The sequence below is a fragment of the Patiria miniata genome, unplaced genomic scaffold (assembly GCF_015706575.1).
Source record: "Patiria miniata isolate m_02_andy unplaced genomic scaffold, ASM1570657v1 HiC_scaffold_13, whole genome shotgun sequence".
NCBI classification, from domain to species: domain Eukaryota; kingdom Metazoa; phylum Echinodermata; class Asteroidea; order Valvatida; family Asterinidae; genus Patiria; species Patiria miniata.
In genome coordinates, this window is record NW_024037051.1 from 14,924,394 (window position 1) to 14,942,004 (window position 17,611).

At 39.6% G+C, this 17,611-nt stretch overlaps 1 protein-coding gene across 2 annotated transcripts in view; it reads right to left on the reverse strand.

Moving 5' to 3' along the window:
- Positions 1-10,175, reverse strand: part of LOC119721372 (integrin beta-1-like) — a 34,665-nt gene extending 24,490 nt beyond the window's left edge. Inside the window, exons 1-2 of one of the 2 annotated variants that reach the window (XM_038191430.1) lie at positions 9,882-10,172; positions 2,042-2,130 (exon numbers count right to left, since the gene is read on the reverse strand). In XM_038191430.1, the coding sequence (XP_038047358.1) occupies positions 2,042-2,130; positions 9,882-9,960 (168 nt within the window). In that variant the 5' untranslated portion in view covers positions 9,961-10,172. Of the gene's footprint in view, positions 1-2,041; positions 2,131-9,881 lie in introns of both variants that reach the window. The other variant, XM_038191431.1, reaches the window with a different exon arrangement.
- Between the last annotated feature and the right edge of the window lie 7,436 nt (positions 10,176-17,611).

Sequence of the window (17,611 nt, forward strand, 5' to 3'; positions counted from 1 at the left end):
AATCAATTTTCTAGCGTGTGTCATCTTCGAAACAATGGCGTGTGCCAGAAATACATTAGACCATGAGGTAGTCTGAACATTCAATGGACCGCAGAAGAAAAAAAATCAAGGACTTTCAAGCAAGCCCATGTTCTACAGGTGCAATATACATTGTATGTATTGCAAAAGGTATGTTCTATGTCTATGCCATAAATCTAATGCATGCACAGACTTGCTTATGTGTCATACTCCCTGTGGTATGTCAAGGTTCAAGTTCAAAGTTCAAGAATACATGCTGTTGTCATAAATGCCAGCTGTACAATCTGTGTAAGATCTTTTACCAATGATTCAACTCAAATAGGGTTAAATAATCTCTGATTTTTATCACAGTACTATCACATGTTACCAGCAAAAAAATCTTGAAACAAAAATGTTCATCTAGATTTCCGTATCATCTGCTCATTATAAATTTGAGGGGCTGTTGAGCAGCACAGCAAATTGACATAATTTTCTGTTGAAAATGCAGATTTATGAAACACCATTGCAGTCTTAATAAGGAAAATTCCACAAAACTAAAGGATAGGGAATTTTCAGGAAGGTTAGCAAAAAAATCACTTGGCTGGGACAAAAATAATCGAACCCACGACCTCCTACTACCCTAACCCTGCCAGACGCATCACAGTGCATCAGGTGGAAAAGTCTGGTGCACTTTGATTGAAAATGATACCAACACCAGTGCATGAACGACCACTTCTGAGACACTGAGAGCTAGTCCCATAGAACAATGCCAGAGTTGTATCCTGCTGCATTTGGTGACCACAGACTCTGAGGCAGTTTGGCCTTGAGACTTTTGGCCTGATGGATCTTGCTACACTGGGCAGGCTTGTCATTTTGACAAGTGTTGCATGTTGCTGCGTTTGGCAGGGTTTCTAGCCAAAATACCCTGGAGGGTTAGGGTTAATTAAAGTGCAGACATCTTACCACATCTGCACAAGGAAGCAGGAAGTTGTGGGTTCGATTATTTTTGCATCAAAGTGAAAACGGAAAATTTAAATTGTGTCTCGCTATAACAACTTTCACTTAAGTTAATTTCAAAACACAGGAAGTGCAATGAAGCACTTTTATTAATGTTCAGTATTTATCTTTCTGATTGTGGTCATATTATGTTGGTCTCATCAATCATCCAAGAAACATACATGTAGTAACTAACCTCATTATCTGACTGCCAACAATCTTTGGAATGTGTTGTGTGTCATGAGGGCACACACACCCAAGGATATGAAAAGCAAATATTCTCTTGTAGCATCTGGTTTAAATTTTTATTCTGGTATTTTAAACAGTTTCACTTTGAAAGGAGAATCTAGTGACACTGGAAAGTATTTAAATTTTTCAATTAATTATTTAATTATTCTGGTTTATTGAAATCCATGTTCTTGCAGCCTTGCGTCTGAATTGCACATGGTTACAAAGATAAAATATCAACATGTAAAGGACAGTAAATACATTTAAAAGTGGGCACAATACGAAATATTAACTTCAACATTAAAATTAAGATGTAAACAATGATTAATAAAAATTGGCAACAGAAAATCTGGCGATAATGAATTATTCAGTGAAACCACTCTGAAACATACTATACAGGTTGAACTGGCCAGTTTTACTGAGAATCTAAAGCGTTGATGTAGTAAGGGATGGGGATATTTTTAAAACGATGATTGATATTCAATTGATTCTCATCAATTAATCAAATAGAAATTTATGTCTTGTGTACAAAGCCCTTTTTCTGGGGTCACAGGTTCAAATCCTGTATAAGTTATTATTGTTTTTGTATATTTTGTTTTGCCCTTTGTTGACATACTTCATAAATATTCTACACTCAGTCTTGCCCGAGGGCCTGCGAAAAAAATAACAACCTTACTTGGGTGGGACTCGAATTCAAGACCTCAGGCTGCTTTTTTTTTTACATCTTTCCGAAGCAAATTCCATCTAATAAAAGTTATTTTTCTTTGCTAAAAAAACAAATATACTACTACTCATTTTACTACTATGGCTTTCACCTTACCTTAGACTCACACCAGCCGCACTGTGGGCTTTTCACTATACACTCATCGCAACTTTTGGCAGTTGTGCACATACTGTCCGTAATAGCGGCTGGAATGAAGAATAAAATATCAAGACAAAATATTAAAAATATTGGCCAATAATAGCATTCAATTGTTACATTGTTTAGTGACATGTGGTTGCCAATTTCACACCCATGCCGGTCAGTTCTCCGAAATCAAAACCAGATTTGAAAGACCACAGCCGGAAATCCCTTATCTTGAGCAGATAAAAAAAAATTATCAGAACATAACAATTCAACATCATTCAACGAAAGTCCAAACTTTATCCACTTGACTGCATACAAGCTTTTTTGTGTCAAACAAATAAAATGGCTGTAGGAGTGCCACCACTATTTGTCACAAACAAAGATATCTGTAATCAGTTCCATGAAAAAACTGTACCAAGAACTTTTAAACGACTGAACAATACATGCAGATAAATGTATGTATAGAGAAGCTACTGTTGATAGAAGAAATACTTTGAACCAGAGCATATCATGGATTTGGGTTGCGGTTGGGTAATTTTATTAGCTCGTAAAAATACTACTTATGAATATGAGGTAATGGTCCTTTAAATTTCCTTTTTAAAAAATGGCAGAAGGTTGTTGTGGGGGTAGGGAGCAGGTTTGGCCTTCCCAGCCCAACTGTGTACATGTACGCCACTAAGCCCACTATTCTAAAAAATATTCATTCTTTTACTTGGGCAAAAAAATAAATAGTCGGTCTCTGGTCAGACCAAAGTTCCAGAATTGATGCAGTGACGCGGGTTTTTTGTTTTTGTTTTTTTTTTAAGCATGGATTGTACATACAAGGTGGGTACTATTTTTTGCTTTTTTGTGTCCTCATATACATTGGTGTCCTCCATAATTTGCCTTGGTGCCCTCCATCATTTGCCTTGGTGCAGTTTCCCCATTCCTTGGTACAAAAATTTGAGAAGTTGCGAAAATAGAGGGCGCTATTGTAGCTACCGCGGACAATTTGAAGAAAAAAAAAAAACGGTTGACGCGCATGATTAAAATCGACGCGCGCGCTGACCAGAGACCGACTATTTTTTTTGTTGGCCTTACTAAACAATACATACCCATGTTACAACAGATACAGTAATAGCAGCTGTTATTTTTTAGTAATCACATGCATTCATTTCATTACTTCATAATTCACAAGTCAACATGCGGCATAAAAAGCAGTCTCCTTAATTTGCCTCATCACCTTGCCCACTAATTGATGAATTCTTTTAGTCCAACCATATCCGGCCTCTCGAGTGGCTTATGTACCTGCAAGGTAAGGACCGACGCTTCTTGGCCCCAAGTACCAATTTACAGACCGTCCAAGGAAATCAGATTATCGGTTGAATTTACAGGATAGTAATCTGATAATTTGATCAGGTAGGGACTGTCAGACCTTAAGGTTCAGGTAAATGTTTTTGTGTATCCGGACATGTTCATGCTTGGAGCAAGGCGTACATGGTGTATTTGAAACAGTGAATCAAATGTTTACATATTACTGGCAACAAATCTTCTAATGTGGATTTTAACCCTGACTAGTAGAAGAACCCTTCCCTGCAAAAAATCCAACACCTGGTTTTGTAGGATTTTGACAAATTCAAGAATGTATGTTCATCCCGAGCCCAGATACCATGACTTTATTCATTTGGATTGGTGTCCACATTTTAAGTACAAACATTTATAATTGGTTTAGTATTAGACTTTAGTAAATTTTGGAAGGTTCCCCATACAAAAAAAAAAAAAATCCAAACAAAGTTCCACAAGATACATGTAGACTGATCCCTATACATGTAAATTATACAATTTACATACAGACAATTGTGTGTTTTCAATTGATATCATTTTGTAGAACTGTGTTTTGCTTTTAAGTTTCAGTGAACTACATCCAGACACAGAAAACAATTAACAATTCAGTCTGCCAGACTGTCTGGATACCAGTACCTTGTTTATATCAACATACACCTTGGTACAGTCCCAGCATGAATCAGTACCAGCTAGAATTTGAGAATAACACAAAACCCTAAATCACTGTGCCAGAAATGTTAGCAGCATCTCAGGTAAAACAATCACAGCTCACACTAATGCAAATAAACCCTCCCTCAACCCAAGACCAAATTTCCTTTAAAAAAAATTTAATATGCAAAGCAGCATACACTTAGACCCATCTCCCCATTTCCGCTAATTAAATTTACCAAGACGGTATAAATTTCATTTTATAGAATACCCCATAATACATCGTCGTCGGTAGGGTCAATCCCATTAACTCAGTATTCCATCCTCACACACACTCCCCGCATAGTCGGCTGTCACCTTATAAGGTAAGCCTATCACTAGTGCACATTGCTGGGTATTCCCGGCTGCAGACCACACCGCCCCATCTGTACAAACCATTCTTTGTGGTCAGTGTGTATAAAACAGCATGCAACGTTTTTCTGCCGTGTTCTCACTAAAACATCTTGCGGGCCATTTCACCCAGTCTGCGGAATGACGAGGAGTCATCTAGCAGTGCTCGGTGCGTCGTCATCACTGCACGGTTAAGCTGGCCAGCCGGGCATGCCCACACAGTGAATCACGGCAGGCAAAATGCATTACGAACGCTACCCAGAAAAACGAATGAGGTTGACATCTTCATCAATCACACACAGAGCTCTGCTGAATGCGGTGGCCACAATCGAGGAATAAAAAAAATATTAATAAACTTCCTTGAAAGGAATGTTACATTCAGAGATGTTTTGTGTCATCACTGACATCATTTATTCTACAAAGCATTTCAGTTTGTCATAATATTATTTGTTCGCTCTGTAAAATGAAGTTCTGGCGCAGTAAATCTAGCACAATGGGATATTAGTGAAGTGTAAAATATGCTGCATAAACATCCGCAGTACAAGTGTGGGACCAAAATAAATAGGGAAGCCTTTGTTGACAGACTATAGCACATGATAGTGGGCAACATTGGAACTATTCAATGGAGTATGCCATGTTATACACACACCTGCATGTTTGCTCGGTATGCAAATTGTTGGATTAGTCATAGGATCATAATACCTGTACAAGGCTACAACTGCATTGGGTATTGAGACATCGTTGTGAAAGTTTAAAGTACAATTTTTTTGAATATTAATTGTTATATTATTCACTTTTTAAGTCTTTTACTTTCCAGTTTATTAAACCATAATTATGGTTTAAACCCTAACCTTACCTAAAAGCTACAAAATACTACTAGTAGTATTAACCCTAACAATGTAAATATTAAACTATAGTTTGCAGTACTTCAGCATACATTGTATAAGTGGGAACAACACTCATAGTATTTTCTAATATTTGGTACCAGCATACATAATGCATAACACATTTCCAATAACAATTTTTGTAGTACTTTGTAGTATGTGGTACTTTACCTCAAATGAACTCCTTGGGGATTAAGGCTATTTTTTGTAAATCCATTTGTAATTTGGTGTTATACCACAGAATGTCGAACTTTAAATTAATAATGATCGATTGATCTCCTCTAATTTTAATGCTAAATATACAAATTTTAGAAATTATGTGAATTGTAAAAAAATTAACTCATCCTTGTTTGTTGTAAATAAGTATTGTTGCTTTGTACTGATGGACTTACAGAAATGCACAGGTACATGTATAATTCAAAACCTACATGTAGCATACTGCACATAATTTATAGACTCCCGGGCCAGTGTATGGTACATGCGCTGAATGCCAATTCATTATTAAAATGCGCACAAATAAATTGTTCAAGCTATGTCATCTAATTTAGACTGGGGGAAAAAAATATATTCTTGCAGCAATGACAGATCATTACTGAGTAATAAATTTACTGCAACTGGAAACCGAATCTGAAATTACATACGGTACACTGAGACGTTATGACGGGCCCATAAAGCAATTCAAATTAAACTGTATGAGTCTTGTTTTATTTTGTAAATTGGATAAAATTCAAGGCTTAGTCGATTGCCATCAGGAACTTACATGTAAGTGCATAAAATATTATTTTAGTCCTTGTGCCATGGAATATGTTTATTTTCCCCCATACATTTTGAATCAGCTACAGTTTTCATAATTCACTTGTTGCAATTTTGTATTATTCTTTCTCTTTGAAGTCAGCATCCAGTCTCCAGAAAGAATGGTCACCACGAACTGCAGCATCACTACAATACATGTAAATGTGCTTTTTGTTTATAAACATTCTTTATTATTAGTTTAGCCATCAAAACTAAAGAAAGCTTTTAGGCATCAAAACAAAAGAAAGCAAATAATTTGACTATAAAAGTACAATATCAGGCGAAGTGAAAAGAAACCACCATGTTTCTCATCCCTGCCCGCTTCCTTTTTGGAGGCCGCCTGGATTTTTCTTATTTTTTATTTTTGAAAAATGCAGTTAAAAAACACCGAAAAAGTCCACAAATTCATCGGAAAATAAATACCAATACCAATACAACTCTAAATGACACTGTATATGTTCAGTTCTCTTGTCCAACTTGTCTTTCATTTTAAAAGTGTCTTTGAACAGTGGATCACCAACGGTTGCAGGAAATTTTTTAAAGTGGCGGCCATCTTGAAAAAAATAGAAAATAAAAAATAAAAAGCCCCGCCTCCTCCTTTTCTAAGAAAAAAACCCGGATGAGAAACATGTGGGTTTTTTTATTCGGCCTAATGTACCAGTACATGTTTTATCATTCATCCTTTGTATGCCGTACAAAGAGACAACATGTCTACCTGTCTATCAAAATCAGTACAGTCATTTTGCATAGCTATACAAAATGGTGACATTTCTGTCAAACAATACTCTATAGCACAGTCTGGCTATCAATTTTACAAGTACATGAAACACTTGTCTAGATAGCCTAATGGCCTATCCGATTTCCTGCCTCTTGTGCACCAAACAATAGATTCCACACTGATTGAGTGCTGAGGTCATCATGAGGTCACCCAAACATACATACAATGTGTGACCCCAAGGTGACCTTGTAGCTTTTTGGGTAGCAGACAATCTTTCACAAAGAAATCCACATTGCGGGGCCACCCAAACCTTTCTATTCCTTACTGAAAACTGAAGAGGCCATTCACACAGTTATGTGAACAGTTCAATGGTTCATGTATTATTTTTTTTACGAATTCTCTTTTGTTATTCCTTGCGTATGAATAATGTAGAAAATACCAGAATAGAAGAAGAGCGGGACAACCGCTGGAACATTGTCACTTGCAGTGATTCAATTTTCAAGGTCTCAGCATTATGAAAGCATGTAGTGTTGGACATTCTTGTGTGCTCACGTTCTTCTATATTTGTACAGTATCTATAATGCAGTATCTGTATGTACTGGTACGTAGTGTCTACTTAAAATGTACATTAGTGCAAGGCCAACATGTCTATTTCCATTGCAGTCAATGAAACGAACATTGTAAAAATATCATGACAATGAAAAATGAGAACAGCTTTTTCGTAAGAAAAATACAATATGTTCTATCCTCTTTATGAGTCATCCACTTTCTAACCTTTGAACTGATCATTTACGTTATACATCTGTACTGTAGTAAAATGTACAAATATACCATTAGTGCAAGGCCAACATGTCTATTTCCATTGCTGTCAATGAAACGAACATTGTAAAAATATCATGACAATGAAAAATGAGAACAGCTTTTTCGTAAGAAAAATACAATATGTTCTATCCTCTTTATGAGTCATCCACTTTCTAACCTTTGAACTGAACATAGTAAAATGTACAAATATCGTAAGCAAAATTCCATGAATTACTACAACGTATACATGTTGTAGTAATTCATGGAATCAATATGGTCATATGTCACACATTGTTCCCCAACCCGGTGGAATGACCCATGTACAACATTTTTTGGGGTTCACTGGATGTACGCAACATAACTTAAGAGCATGCATTATGGAGAATTTATGCATGCAGTATACTCTGTATATTTGTACAAATTTATTATGTTGACCATTTGGATTATAAAGACAACATATACATTTCAGCATTCCTCCTTTCGGGCAAACTAGCTTCAATCCCACTGATTACCAAAACTAGAATGGATAGGTTCAAGGGAGGTCCCCCTGCAGGGGGCCAGCCATGTCACGCAGACACGAGGGGACTTTTGCTCTTGGGTTACCGGGGACACCGCTGTTGAGTTTCACAGTTCAACAGCCACGATTCTGGATCAGACCATCTGGTGTCAGTTTCATGAACAATTCTATTTAAAGCTATCAACTGCATGAAAGTGAAACTGCGAGAATTTGTTGTTCCTTAAGTAGACTGATTAAATCTCAAAGAAAGAGTACTGAAAGCAGAGAAGGCCTGCTGAAAGGTTAAGTGGAACCTCTACTCCACAAGATTACACTGTGTTCCAATCATTGATTCATATTAGACTAACGTACTGTACATGTATGTATGTACATGTACAGTAGTAGAAAACTGCAGCTGCGATAGTTTATATACCGTTGAGAGTTGAGACAAAGCGAGCTTATCCAAATGATCATTCTGGTTTTAGATCCTCTTACAATAACTATGTGTACCAGTAAAATAATCGGAGATTGTTTACTCTTGGAAAAGATTTAAGCCTGGCGATAGCACAGCATCAGCTACTAGAAAATTGTTTCAACAAAAATATTTTTAGAAGGGTTAGGCCTACATGTATTTGTTAAATATCATTTCCTGTGGCCAGTTCTCTGCTGATTTTGCTGAACAACTTTGTTTTTGTAAATAATTGTGTCCTGCCCGTTACTACTACTTGGTTGGTTTCCTCCTGAAACATCCTCTAGGGATCTTGACTAGGAAGTCATTAGGTCTTGTCTGACAGTGACACACAGTAGGATTCACTCTTTGCAAAAGTTGTTCTTATATTCTTGAAACCAGCAGGGGTTCTATTGAAATGAAGATAGAAGTGTCGTGAGATCAGCTCATGTCAACTCGCTTTATTGCAGACTCACAGACCCTTGACTCAGAAACGCAGTGGAATTTACTCATGCAGCACAATTAATCAAACTCACATGTATTTCAAAACTGGCAAAGGTTATGGATAGTTACTGTGGGCTTTGGCTGTATGGATGAAATTACATGTAATAGAATTGACCTTTTGATTTGAATTGGAATTCATCACTTGATACCAGAAGCAACCTCGACAGAAAGTACAGCTGAACAGCAGAACATATGGCCTACTCACGAGGTCATTGGAATTTTAAACAATTCACGTAAATTCTGTGGTATTTAGGCAGTTGAACTTAATAGTATGACAATTATCAAATGGTCATTACTAGGCTTCTGATGTAAATTTATTAATTCAAAATAAACGTAGTCACTCATCATAGGCTGGCACACCAAACTTAAAGAAATTTAGAATGGCACTTCGATCCTGACACTCAGTTTGGAAATTAATAATGAAAAACATTTTTCCTAATCTCACAACAAAGCCCAAATTACGTCTCTTCAATTCAAGTTCAATTGGGCGGAAACATCTTTCAAACAAGTTTGTTGAACACGTTGCATATCCATTTCAAAATATGAATTATCAACATTGAATTAGAAACAAATGTAACAATTTGAAAAATAAACTTATTTTTCATTTACAAAAGAAATTACACTCAGCAAAGCCAAATTCTTACCAATTGTGACATTGGTCGCTGAAAATACTGCACATAGGAAAGATAACTTATTCATTACGTATATCCAGAGTTATCTGCAAGGAAACTGTTGTTAAAGAGTTATTGAATGGTCCATATCACAACTGGTAAAACTACCTCCATGTACAAACAAACGGTACACATTACCTGGTGCGAGCGGGTCCTGCGCCCAACATGTTGCTAAACACCAAATCACACACACAAGGCAGCTGCGCCAAATCTCCATCTTCGAAATTCAAATTATAAAAGTCTTTAGTACTGATCAGTATCCTTCCTTGGGGTTTCGACTATCGAATCATGAGTTCCAACCGTTCTCTATCCACACAAAGTTGAAGAAATTTCCCCCAAAGAGCGAGCCAATTTTTGACAATCGTGCACCACCGCTCGCCTAGCCCTATGTATTGGCTGAATGCACACTGCGCACGCTATTTATTTTCTACACAGAGCTAGCTAGAGTTAACCGCCCTTGATCCTTGGCCCCGTTCCACAAATGCACGCGTCCGTGTAAACACGTAAGCCCTCGCATTCCTGGGCAGCTAGACATCAATTGTGGGGGTGGGATTTCGAAATGCTCTTTTTTTATTCAGATGGGACATAAATGCATGTATTATCGCAGACCTCATTTTACTTCCGGTCCAATGCCCTTGAGTTTGTTATTGTAGGTGCAAATTGTAATTGGATTTTTTTCCTTCATAATTTATAGGGTTGTTTCTTTGCATATTTGACTCGGTGATGAGGGAGAAGGGAGGTGGTAGTGGTGATTCTTAAAAGATGAGGATGCACGATGAGCAAGTGATGTCTTGTGTCTTTGGAATGCTACGTATGGGGCCGCATGATAATGCTATGACTAAATTCACGTGTAGAGAAAGTATTTTGTCACCATATAATTATTTTGATAAGATTGATAAAAGAAAGGACTAATTATGGAGGAAATCATGATCAGGCCTGTATATTAGTTCAATACGCGTTTATCTTGATTGTTATTTTGTAACATTGTGTATTTACCCAGAGTCAGTCAACTGATTTTTGTGGCCACGTAAGTTGATTTTTGGAGCCTTTCGGCATTACCAGCATGTTGTCGTAAAAGTTGGTACCTAATTGGGCTTAACTGAACGAAGAACGAACGAAGTTAACTGAACGTGATGGGGAGTAATAAATAACCGTCTGATATTTTCTACACAAAACCCCGGCGTAGGGGGTTTTGCTTAGAAATTTTCAGATACCAACTTTTACGACAATGTGTTAGTAATGATTTGTCGCGCTTAAAACACTATATTGTTACGGTCAATATTGCTTCGTTGTTTGACGGTTTCTTATGAAATTAAATCGCGTAATGTTTAAAGGGAAAATACAACATTTGCAAACATAAAAAAATAAACTACCAAATCATTTTGAAATACCTTGCTGGGCTGTTAGTGAATGACAGTGTAAAGCATCCTGTAAATCATGCCACCTGGTATACTGTCATTTTCAAGAAAAGTGGTATTTTTGTATCAATTTCCAACGCTGATCGGCCGATCAGCGTTGGAAAAAACTGGCTTTTTTCAAATAGGCTACTGGCCCCAGTTGACCATCGCACTTGTTTGCAATCGATTACACACCTATGAACGGGTACAAGCCAGCTAGACTGGTTCCCTGACCTTACAATTCCCCAATATATGAAAACTGCTCTGTTTCTTCTTAAATGGAGTCAGGGAACCAGACTACAGGAAAATGATTGTTTTTCTTCGTTTGTATAGCATTTCCGAACCCAAAAGCTCAAAAAAGTCAGTTTTACTATATTTGCTATATATTTCCAACCCCCCAATTCCATCCATTTCTGAAAATTACAGCAAAAGCAAATGATGTATATTCCCTTTAAACATAATGACAAATCACTACACGAAAATTCAATTTAAAACATTTTGTATTTCTGGAGTTGTTGCCCCCCAAACGAGTTCGGTGGTGGACTCTACGAGATCACTATTTATGTGGCGCGCCATCTACCTGATGGGAAAAGAGCCTTTTTAAATGCAAAGTCTACCATAAGTATAGACAGTGTTCGTACCCTACACCAAGAGGGAAACTTCGAACATTATCTACATGAACTGAGCCACTTAAACTGGCAGGTAATCGGCCTCTCAGAAACCCATTTGTGTGATTCAGGGGAGCTACGTCAGGAAGGAATACAGTTCTTGTGCTCTGGAAATGACACCACCCACAGAGAAGGTGTGGCCATCTTACTAAACAAAGCTGCACAAAGAGCGTTAATCGGATACATATCTGAAAGGATCATTACAGCCAGACTACGCACTCAATTCCACAAGCTCGGACGACATAAAACGGAGAATTGGCCTAGCAATGGGAGGAATGCAAAAACTGACACCAATTTCGAAATTCAAAGAAATAATCACCAGCACAAAAATGGAGCTCTACAGAGTACTCATCTTAGCAATTGCAACATATGGCTCTGAGTCTTGGACCCTGAAGAAAAAAGACGAACACAGACTACTGGTGTTCGAAATGTCATGCCTGAGAAGAATCATGGGCGTTTCCAGAAGGGACGTGATAATAAATACTAACATCAGAGGAAAAACAACTCTCAGACCACCATAGCCTGACAAGATCCAAGCCAAACAACTGTCCTACTTTGGACATATCATCAGGTTGACAAACGACTGATACCCTAAGCTAGAAAAGCTAGCAGTTGAGGGAAGGATCCAAGGTCATCGACCCAGAGGCAGACTCCCTCAGTAAACGATGGCTAGACAACATCAAATCAAGCTGCCAAGAAATCGGGATTCCAACGGTATGTGCAGCGAGACGTCTGGTTTGAAACAGAAGGGAATGGTCCTCCATAGTGAAGCGGCTGCTAGCTCCAAGGATTCTTTCAGAAGCCAATTCAGGGAGGACAGCATTAAGTCAAGTAAGTCATCTATTAATTGAAAGAATATTGGGAGTGCGGATGCTGCACTATTGAACAAAAATAACAACTCGTTTTCCGAACAACAACTCAAGAAATACAAGATGTATTAAACTGAAATTTCGTGCAATTAATTTCCACGATGTATAACAGAGGGGTATGGAATATCATGAGAAACAGTCCAACGATAAAAATGCAAATACGATCGTAACAATGTAGTGTTTTTCACGCAAAAAATACACATTGATTTTTCATTCGAATTACATTTGTCGCGCTTAAAACACTGTATTGTTACGGTCAATTTTGCTTAATTATTGGACGGTTTCTTGTGAAATTAAATCTCGTAATGTTAAACATCATGACAAATCAGTAGACAAAAATTCAATTTAAAGCATCTTGTATTTGTGGAGTTGTTGCCCCCCAAACGAGTTTGGTTGTGGACAATTATCGAGACCACTTTTTATGTGGTGCACCCTCTATTAAGAGGGCGCCCTATACAAACACTGGCTAGTACATGTACCTCAATGCGGATCACAATCCGCCCATTAAACAAAATTAAAACACCTTTTGTGGAGACGATAACTCCAGAACAACATATTGCATTGGATTGAAATTGCGAACGATTATTGGGGCCATGATAATTGACACAGCTGGTTTGAAAATTGGCGTAAAAAATGTACGAATAAATTTAATATGATTTAAAGCAAATACGTGTTTTGATTACGGAAAATAATTCCGAGTCTTTGTCTTTTTAAATTGAACAAAAGTAAAACACTCATTGTGGAGACGATAACTCCAGAACAACATATTGCATTAAATTGGAATTTCGACTGATTATTGGCCATGATATTTGACACAGCTGGTTGAAAAATGGCGTTAAAAATGTACGAATAAATTTGATATGATTTAAAGAAAATACGTGTTTTGATTACGAAAAATCTTTCCGAGTCCTTGTCTTTTTAAATTGAACAAAATTAAAACACTCATTGTGGAGACAATAACTCCAGAACAACATATTGCATTGCAGTGAAATTACCGACTGATTATAGGCCATGATATTTGAAACAGCTGGGTTGAAAATTGGCGTAAACAGTGGAAGAATTAATTTAATATGATTTAAAGAAAATAATAGTTTTGATTACGAAAAATTCATTCCAAATCTTTGTCTCTTTTAATTGAACAAAAATTGAAACTCTTTGTGGAGACGATAACTCCAGAATGAAATATTACATTAGATTAAAATTGCGTCCAAAAATAGGCCATGATATTTGCCACAACCAGGTTAATTATTAGCGTGAACCGTGGAAGAATAAATATAATATGATTTAAAGAAAATAAGTGTTTAATAACGACAGGTTCATTCCGAATCTAAGTCACTTTTAATATAACAAAAACGAAGCACTCTTTTGGAGACAATAACAATTGTATTGAAATGAAATTTCATTCGATAATTAGTCGTGATGTTATGACATAAAAAACAAAAAACAATTAAAATGAGACTGGAACCGTGGAAGAAAAAAATATGCACAACGACAATAAACAACAATGTGTAAGGACGCTTCATACTTTTGCTGTCATCAATTTCTTCCTTAAGAGGGCGCCCTATACAAACACTGGTTAGTACAACAATGCGGATCACAATCCACCCATTAAACAAAATTAAAACACCTTTTGTGGAGACGATAACTCAAGAATGACATGTTGCATTGCATTGAAATTGCAAACGATTATTGGCCATGATATTTGAAACAGCTGTTTTGAAGATTGGCGTAAAAAAATGTACGAAATTTGATATGATTTAAAGAAAATACGTGTTTTGATTACGAAAAATCATTCCGAATCTTTGTCTTTTCAAAATGTACAGAAATAAAACACACATTGTGGAGACGATAACTCCAGAACAACATATTGCATTGGATTAAAATTGTGACTAACTATTGTCCATAATATTTGACACAGCTGGGGGAAAATTGGCGTAAACAGTGGAAGAATGAATTCAATATGAATTAAAATACCTTAAGACTGCGACACATGGGAGCCAGGCGGGTTGGCGCTGACAGGCCTCCCTACGGGACTTACTGCACAGAAGCGAAAGAAGGGGGCCTCCGCTACAACGTCTGGGATTTTCTCCAAAAGTTTCAGGTCTAGCGACCTGCCGATTTGCATGCGGGTTGGCCCATTCCTCCGCTTCAAAACGGTACCGAGTTTGTCCAGATCCATCTAGGTTAAGGTACCTTCAGGCTGCGATACATGGGAGCCATGCGGGTTGGCGCTGACAGGCCTCCCTATGGGACTTACTGCACAAAATGGAAAGAAGGGGCATCCGCTGCTACTTCTGGGATTTTCTCCAAAAGTTTCGGGTCTATCGACCTGCCGATTTGCATGCGGGTTGGCCCATTCATCCGCTTCAAAATGGTACCGAGTTTGTCAAGATCCATCCAGGTTAAGATACCTTCAGGCTGCGATACATGGGAGCCAGGCGGGTTGGCGCTGAGAGGCCTCCCTATGGGACTTACTGCACAAAAGCGAAAGAAGGGGCATCCGCTGCTACTTCTGGGATTTTCTCCAAAAGTTTCGGGTCTATCGACCTGCCGATTTGCATGCGGGTTGGCCCATTCATCCGCTTCAAAATGGTACCAAGTTTGTCCAGATCCATTAAGGTTAAGGTACCTTCAGGCTGCGATACATGGGAGCCAGGCGGGTTGGCGCTGACAGGCCTCCCAATGGGACTTACTGCACAAAAGCGAAAGAAGGGGCATCCGCTGCTACTTCTGAGATTTTCTCCAAAAGTTTCGGGTCTATCGACCTGCCGATTTGCATGCGGGTTGGCCCATTCATCCGCTTGAAAATGGTACCGAGTTTGTCCAGATCCATCCAGGTTAAGGTACCTTCAGGCTGCGATACATGGGAGCCATGCGGGTTGGCGCTGACAGGCCTCCCTATGGAGGTTGGCGCTGACAGGCCTCCCTATGGGACTTACTGCACAAAAGCGAAAGAAGGGGCATCCGCTGCTACTTCTAGGATTTTCTCCACAAGTTTCGGGTCTATCGACCTGCCGATTTGCATGCGGGTTGGCCCATTCATCCGCTTCAAAATGGTACCGAGTTCGTCCAGATCCATCCAGGTTAAGGTATCTTTAGGCTGCGATACATGGGAGCCATGCGGGTTGGCGCTGACAGGCCTGCCTATGGGACTTATTGCACAAAAGCGAAAGAAGGGTCATCCGCTGCTACTTCTGGGATTTTCTCCAAAAGTTTCGGGTCTATCGACCTGCCGATTTGCATGCGGGTTGGCCCATTCATCCGCTTCAAAATGGTACCGAGTTTGTCTAGATCCATCTAGGTTAAGGTACCTTTAGGCTGCGATACATGGGAGCCATGCGGGTTGGCGCTGACAGGCCTCCCTATGGGACTTACAGCACAAAAGCGAAAGAAGGGGCATCCGCTGCTACTTCTGGGATTTTCTCCAAAAGTTTCGGGTCTATCGACCTGCCGATTTGCATGCGGGTTGGCCCATTCATCCGCTTCAAAATGGTACCGAATTTGTCCAGATCCATCCAGGTTAAGGTACCTTCAGGCTGCGATACATGGGAGTCATGCGGGTTGGCGCTGACACGCCTCCCTATGGGACTTACTGCAGAAAATCGAAAGAAGGGGCATCCGCCGCTACTTCTGGGATTTTCTCCAAAAGTTTCGGGTCTATCGACCTACTGATTCGCATGCGGGTTGGCCCATTCATCCGCTTCAAAATGGTACCGAGTTTGTCCAGATCCATCCAGGTTAAGGTACCTTCAGGCTGCGATACATGGGAGCCGTGCGGGTTGGCGCTGACAGGCCTCCCTATGGGACTTACTGCACAAAATCGAAAGAAGGGTCATCCGCCGCTACTTCTGGGATTCTCTCCAAAAGTTTCGGGTCTATCGACCTGCCGATTTGCATGCGGGTTGGCCCATTCATCCGCTTCAAAATGGTACCGAGTTTGTCCAGATCCATCCAGGTTAAGGTACCTTCAGGCTGCGATACATGGGAGCCATGCGGGTTGGCGCTGACAGGCCTCCCTATGGGACTTACTGCACAAAATGGAAAGAAGGGGCATCCGCTGCTACTTCTGGGATTTTCTCCAAAAGTTTCGATTCTATCGACCTGCCGATTTGCATGCCGGTTGGCCCATTCATCCGCTTCAAAATGGTACCGAGTTTGTCCAGATCCATCCAGGTTAAGGTACCTTCAGGCTCCGATACATGGGAGCCATGCGGGTTGGCGCTGACAGGCCTCCCTATGGGACTTACTGCAAAAAATCGAAAGAAGGGGCATCCGCCGCTACTTCTGGGATTTTCTCCAAAAGTTTCGGGTCTATCGACCTGCCGATTTGCACGCGGGTTGGCCCGTTCATCCGCTTCAAAATGGTACCGAGTTTGTCCAGATCCATCCAGGTTAAGTTACCTTCAGGCTGCGATATATGGGAGCCATGCGGGTTGGCGCTGACAGGCCTCCCTATGGGACTTACTGCACAAAATGGAAAGAAGGGGCATCCGCCGCTACTTCTGGGATTTTCTCCAAAAGTTTCGGGTCTATCGACCTGCCGATTTGCATGCGGGTTGGCCCATTCATCCGCTTCAAAGCGGTACCGAGTTTGTCCAGATCCATCCAGGTTAAGGTACCTTCAGGCTGCGATACATGGGAGCCATGCGGGTTGGCGCTGACAGGCCTCCCTATGGGACTTACTACAGAAAATCGAAAGAAGGGGCATCCGCCACTACTTCTGGGGTTTTCTCCAAAAGTTTCGGGTCTATCGACCTGCCGATTTGCATGCGGGTTGGCCCATTCATCCGCTTCAAAATGGTACCGAGTTTGTCCAGATCCATCCAGGTAAGGTACCTTCAGGCTGCGATACATGGGAGCCATGCGGGTTGGCGCTGACAGGCCTCCCTATAGGACTTACTGCACAAAATGGAAAGAAGGGGTATCCGTTGCTA